This window comes from Ixodes scapularis, unplaced genomic scaffold (genome assembly GCF_016920785.2).
Source record: "Ixodes scapularis isolate PalLabHiFi unplaced genomic scaffold, ASM1692078v2 PGA_scaffold1__304_contigs__length_218370807, whole genome shotgun sequence".
NCBI lineage: Eukaryota > Metazoa > Arthropoda > Arachnida > Ixodida > Ixodidae > Ixodes > Ixodes scapularis.
Genome location: NW_024609846.1, coordinates 34,935,977 through 34,942,510, shown reverse-complemented (window position 1 = coordinate 34,942,510; position 6,534 = coordinate 34,935,977). Strand labels below are relative to the sequence as shown.

General features: G+C 38.2%; 1 protein-coding gene across 1 annotated transcript; it reads left to right on the top strand.

The window, feature by feature from the left end:
- Positions 1 to 717: 717 nt before the first annotated feature.
- On the top strand, positions 718 to 6,061 carry LOC121835687. The gene is made up of 4 exons (XM_042290136.1): positions 718 to 754; positions 2,150 to 2,262; positions 3,935 to 4,027; positions 5,771 to 6,061. Exons 1-4 carry the CDS (start codon positions 718 to 720, stop codon positions 6,059 to 6,061), a joined length of 534 nt encoding a protein of 177 aa, XP_042146070.1.
- The last annotated feature ends 473 nt before the right edge of the window (positions 6,062 to 6,534 follow it).

The following is a 6,534-nucleotide window of genomic DNA, read 5'->3' as shown; positions in this document are numbered from 1 at the left end:
TGGCCGTGGGCGTTGCATTTCGGACGCTCGTGAGTTGGCCCGGCTGCTCGGAATCCACAACCTCCGCGACGCTTGGCTCGGGCTGCACGGCGCTTTGTACGCAGCCACGTGGTCGCGCAGCTGCTCGTCGAGCCGCCTCGATCGGGTGTATCTCTCTCCCGGTCTCGCGCCGCGCCTCCTTCGTTGCGCTGTTCTCTCTTTTCCCATCGCTGCCGGCTACAGAGTGCCTTCATACCCACGCGCGCTTTTCCACCCTAGCCGGCTACGTTGCCTCGTATAATTTACGTTCTGCAGCGCGCATGTAACTATCAACAGCGTACAACGTGGAATGTAAACGTATGCTCGACGCATTTTGCTTTAGAGAGAACTTTACGCAAACAATTGCGTTTCGTGGAGATTTTGTTTTTCAGCTTTTTCAATCGTCGGGCTTGATGAATCATAAAAAAAAACAAAAAAAAAATCCTGAAGCCAGCTTTTGCGCGCATGAAGAACATCTGCAAAAAAAAAAAAAAAAGAAGTTTGTTTCCGAGACAACACACCCTGCAAGCCAAACTCAGAATATGCCTATTGTTTATATAACATATGCCTTCCCTTGGTACTTGAGCTTGTGTGAAAGAAAGGACGTATAAATTGAGCGCCTTTTAATTTTTAGCTTGTGCAGACAAGTTCCAGCAACTGCAAGGTCAGTGAAAGGAGTCGAGGATGGTGCGTAGTTTCATGAAGACGGGAATTTCGAGCTCAATATTCATTATTGGTATGTACTAAAGATGATAATTTTCAAGGCATTCTCATATTTTTGATAACTGAACAACCTTTGGGTATTTCTGAAGTTTGTCTGGCTATTTCTTTGAAACCTCGCTGTCGGGACTTTTCTGTGACGAGCGATGTGCAGAAACTCTCGAATATTTGCTACCCTAAGATACGTCCGAGGTCAGAATAGACCTCTAGGGGCACTCCGTACCTCAATAATATGTTTTTCAAACGAGATTTGAATTATGGTTCCTGTGTCGTATGTTCAATCTGAAAAAGCTTATTGCCGCAATTTCATTTGTTCATAAGTATTGCCCACTCATTTGAGACCGGTTATGGGTAAAGTCCTGGAAAATGATATTAAAGCACAAATTATTTCAACAATTTGTATTTATTACCAATTCGCTTATTGTTTTCAAATAAGTATCTATATGCAAAATTTGGATCCAACGATGGTATTTAAGATATTCAAATGTATTTACAAACATATTTGGTTTTCAAACATCAACATGAATACAATCCGGGCGAAAAAGCACCGTTTACAAGTAAAGAATAGAGCTTATATGGCATATGTAACGGAAGTAGTGATGTGCCTAAAAATGCTGTAGCTCTAGAAATAAAACTTGTTTAAAATAACTCGATAGGCGAGTACAACATCATAACAAACAATATATACAGTGTGACATTAATGTTAGGAGAATGGTTGATGCACCGAATCATTTTAAAACAGTATGTAGTTACTGCGACCTGTATTAAAAAAGTAAATAGCTGTACCAAAATATTCAAGAGTCGTACTCACTCCATTCCATTTCTTGTACTCCTCTTCTTTTTCCTCGATGTTCATTATGCTCAAAGCGTAGCAAGTTACATGCCTTATGAAAATAATATTTGGCTCGCAACTTCGTGTCAATAGTTTAATAACTACCATAAATTTATCAATGAACGGTTACCCCCTAAAACTCGCGACCTTCCGTTTTTCTTTCTTTTACATCATAAAACGTAGACGTGCCTTAATTCGATAATTTACGATTTATTTTGCTCATATTTTTATGTTGTAATGATGTATCATAATGTAATAAATGTCTGTGATTGTTTTCTTTACAACAAACTCTTCTGTGCTTTCAGTCGAGCGCGCATGATAAGAGCCTTTCCAAAAGTTCGTGCCTTCCACAGCTACTATGTCGAATATCCGAGGCCATCATATTTTGGACAAGGCACTTTGACATACATTGGGCGCGAGTACTGCCTCAGTGCTTGGCGTCGAAGCCCGTAATATGCGACCGCCCGCTTTGATTGATCGACGTTCGAAAGATGCTGACTTGCTCTCAATTTGACGCTGCATAACAGGGTCCATTGCAGTCACGTTGTTTTGACACATTTCTCACATGCATTGTTTCAGTTGCGATTGTTTTGGTAAATTGTCAAATATATCCCGACGTAATAGCTCAGTGGAACAGAACGGGACCAATAATAATAAAGCACGGCTGCCCAATGACTGCGAGGACAGAAGAGGTGAGTTGGTATTCATGACACCCAAGGACCGGAAAACGAGAGTCGTCATTTTCTAGAACTCTCCACTGTAATTTGCGATTTAAGAAGACGCGCACCTGGGAAATACAATTTTTTTTTTATATATTTGCGTTACTATTCATAAATGTACTGTTAGTTTTAATAGAGCTTTTCGACGTATTGGGTGCATTGCACATGCAAAAAAAAATGCTCTTGCGTGCTCGTGGGGAACGGAAACACACGTAAAGGTGCTTAATAAAATAAGCTAAATCGCAGCTTTTAAAGCACAGAGTGCAATGAACAACAAATGGAATGTGTACGGGAACTTTCTTTGTTTCATATTAAAAACAGTGCACAAGCGGCCTTACACGAAGTCTTATAAACAACACAAGCAGCCTTAAAAGCACAAGCAGCGCAAAAGCAGTCTTCCCAACTAGTTTAACTCCCAATTTTATTACAAAGGAGTTCCTTATTTCTATATAAATTAGAAATAATTATTCTTGTTATAATTTAAATTATTTTAATATAATGAATTCTAATAATACATGAACAGTTGCATTGTAGGTATATCATCACGCTTATGAACGACAGATGTGTTGGCCATAGTACAATGTTGAGAGCAAAACATTTATAAACTAGGGTAATGGAAAAGTCTAGCGGTGACCGATCATACTTAAAGATGTCATTTTGATGTCACCTTTTATTTCTTTTCGCTTCTTCGCTAATCTCGGGATTTATAAGTATAATAAAAAAGTATTGTGCGCTAACTGTTAAAATGCCTCAAAATTAAAAAAAAAAAATAGAAAAACGTGTTTGAACAATTTTTAGAGAGTTAAAAGCGGCACTCCCTCGAGGCGGAAAAGATGTAGTGTTTTTTGTAAGAAATTGAAATTATAAACAATTACGATAGAGTAGAGGAATAGGCCTACTCTCTAAATATAATAATAATAGAAGGCGACGTACGTCAAAATGTGAAGAACCGATGGCGCATATTAGTACTTCTGGGTTTTCGGGAGGCCTTTAAATGCAGTTTACCAATATCGCGACCCTATTTGGTCCGCCTTTTATATATATATATATATATATATATATATATATATATATATATATATATATAATATCAAGATTTAAAGAATAAGTCGCACGCACTAAAATCCACAATAACATTTTTTTTTTTTTAAACAATGTTGACATGCATCTCTCCTGAAGTCTAATTTGCTTTGCATTCTTAAGATGTATGATGTTTAGCTTCTGGGTTTTAAAGATGATGACTAGGGAACTTAAAAACCTACCTCGTAACAGATTAACCATGTTTAAGCGGTAATATTTGAGTATTACGTACCAGCATTGGTCCAGGTCCACAGACTTAATAAATTTGGTGTTAAGATTTATGTAAATAGTTGGCACGTTTGGTGCAAAAGCTAATTCAGAATGGAATAGTTTTTTTTTTTTTTTTTTGAGCGTTGACTTTTAAGATTATGCAGTGAGGGGTCACATGCAATAATCTTCACATCACAAGTCAATTTAGAATATTCACATTTCACAATATAAAATAATAATAAGAAGATATCAAATCAACGAATGGCGCGTATGATGCATTTATGCAGTGTCGTTATAAGATTCTGTGATTCGAGCTTACTCAAATAAATTCCTCGCCTCGTTATTTTTTTTCCAGTTGGTGGCAAGTTATTACGACTGCATTTATTATTGCAAAAACGGCACTGGCCACTGGATGTATGGATTTTATATTCCCGGGACGAATTGCAGTGTGAGACTCATCCGTCTATAAGATCATCATTCTCGCAACTTTACTACAGTCACCGGCAGGGTGAAAACGGGAGAGAGGTCCTTCACTCGTTCCATCTCAAGCGCGGGCTTGAGGTGGTGCAGGCGCAACCAAAGCACGCTAGAAGGCAACGAGCATGCTGGAAGCCAATAATCCGTAAAAGATGTCCTTCCGTTCTTATTTCGTCAGCTACTAAAGTGTACCTTATTCTTGGTTTTTAAGGCTAACGTTGGTCTCGCAGTTAAAATGTACATTACACCGCCCCAGGCGCTGGTGAGCGGAATGTAATGGTTAATTTAGGTGGTACAGAAAACGTAGATCGCCCTCTGTTGTGCCGAACTGCACTTTTTGTTTATTCGTAGGCTCGAGGGATTCTCATACAGAAAGTCCAATACATTCAAGTCAAACTGGCGCATATCACTTTCAAACACTGAACTTACCACGTGTCAGATATTTGAAAAATTGAAACGCAGAGATAAGCGCAGTACTACGGTGTGGGGAATTTAAGAAACGCAATACGTAGCTCAGTTTGTATGTCAGTTGTAATTTTAGATGACTTATGTCGTAAAATCAGACTCGATTTACGTTAGAAATATAACGCATCGAAATGAAGTAACTAAAATATCTGAACTATATAGACACAGCCTGCAAGGATTAGCATGAACTTATGTCTTCGCGCTTAGAAAGTGGTTCATATTTATTAATTACTATATTTACCGCAGTGTCCTGCCACAACCCCTTTCAGAGGTTGTGGCAGGAAGGGTGATACAAGGTAACGCACAAGAAGTTATACATCGGACAAAAGCAGTTTTACAAATATTCAGTAAGACATATTCAGAAGTGCTACACCTAAAACTATATTTCAAAACAAAACAAACATACAATCGAAATTTACTGTAAGGACAACTTTCTACTGATTTTACAAATACGGCAATGGTTGACAGGCTGACCTAATCTTCAAGAAGGCTATTTTATTACGCAATACTAGGTTGAAAAAAAAGTTAAAAAGGCACTGCGGCAAAGGTACGAGACTAACGTCCTATTATGGAAGCTTTTGACTGGCACGAACCAGTCGAACTATTTTGACATTTTCATTTTTAAGTCCCGTTAAGCATAGAATTTAATAAATTCAGTCTCGCGCAACGGCGTCTACTCGATAAAAATTCAATTTGAGCCATTTCGTATGAAGTTACAGATTCTTTGCATTCGTAATGGCTGTATATAAATTCCGGCGTAAATCTTTGCATCATCTCTAATCTGCCAATGTCTGTGGCGGTGTGGGGGTCTCAAAAGTGAGAAGCATATCAATTGACACGCCTTATCATCATTTTGTTTGTAGTTAATTTTATGTGAAATGTGGTGTGCTTTAAGTTATGCATGAAATACGAATCTTTGGCATAATAAGCTTTTCAAATAATGGTCACAACACGTGCATTCCACTTTAGATCAGCCGAAATATACAACTGTAGATATTTGTACTTAGAAACATATTGAAAAGGATCATTCTTTAAACAAGATGACCGGATATATGATGACAACCTGCTTGCAGTTTTTATTAGTTTGAGAAAGAAAACGAAAACGAGATAAAAGAGGGTGCTATAAACATTCAGGATGCAAGGCGATACTAAACGCTGAGGCTGCTTTCCTTTTCCACGCCCGTGAACATTTAACAATGGCATCCCTTTTGTTCTGCTTTCCTTTCAAACTTACGTTTCTCTTGTGCAGTACGGCCCCGAGAAACGTCCAGGTTCCTGCTTTGGCGGCAATTGTTACCTGATTACCGATACAATCACCGAAGCCACACTCCCGGATATTACACAAAGACCGCAAGTCGAAAATGGAACCACTTCCACACCACCAGTGGAAAATGATATCGATTCCACTCCACCAATAAAAAATGAAACCTCTCCCACACCACCAGTGGAAAATGATATCGATTCCACTCCACCAATAAAAAATGAAACCATTCCCACAGAGCCAACGAAAAACGAAACCGCTCCCACAGAGCCAATATGAAACGAAGACGCTCCCAAACCTGTTCTGTGAAATAGAACTACTGCATGTGAAAGATAGAACCACCAACTCACCTTCAGTCACTCTGAACTAAATACGACTTTTATTTCTCAGTGTGAAATGTGAAATCGTCACACTACAGCGCACTATACCAAATAACACTCACTGCTTACACACGAAAAATAAAGCAAAATTCAAACAAACCGCGCTGGCTAACAACTCGTTTTTACATGCACTTTGTCTTCTTCTCAGACTTGTACGTAGTTCAACTACTCTACTCAAGTTACTGTAATTTAACTACTTTCTTGAGTAGTTTAGTAACTTTCAATTACATTTTTATTTCGGTAATTAGTAGTTTAATTTAATTACTTTTCCTGAGTAACTTCTACTCAAATTACAAATTACTTTCGAATTTTAGTGGTTTTTTTTTGCCTATCAACAAATATTCTGCCTGTACAAAAGGAATAAGATGTTGG

What these genes read in the sequence shown, in the direction of transcription:
- LOC121835687 (XM_042290136.1), top strand. Translation starts at nt 718, where the DNA reads ATGAAGACGGGAATTTCGAGCTCAATATTCATTATTG. An exon ending in GAGCTCAATATTCATTATTG is followed by an intron (nt 755 to 2,149) that starts GTATGTACTAAA and finishes GCATTGTTTCAG; the next exon opens with TTGCGATTGTTTTGGTAAAT. An exon ending in TGACTGCGAGGACAGAAGAG is followed by an intron (nt 2,263 to 3,934) that starts GTGAGTTGGTAT and finishes TTTTTTTTCCAG; the next exon opens with TTGGTGGCAAGTTATTACGA.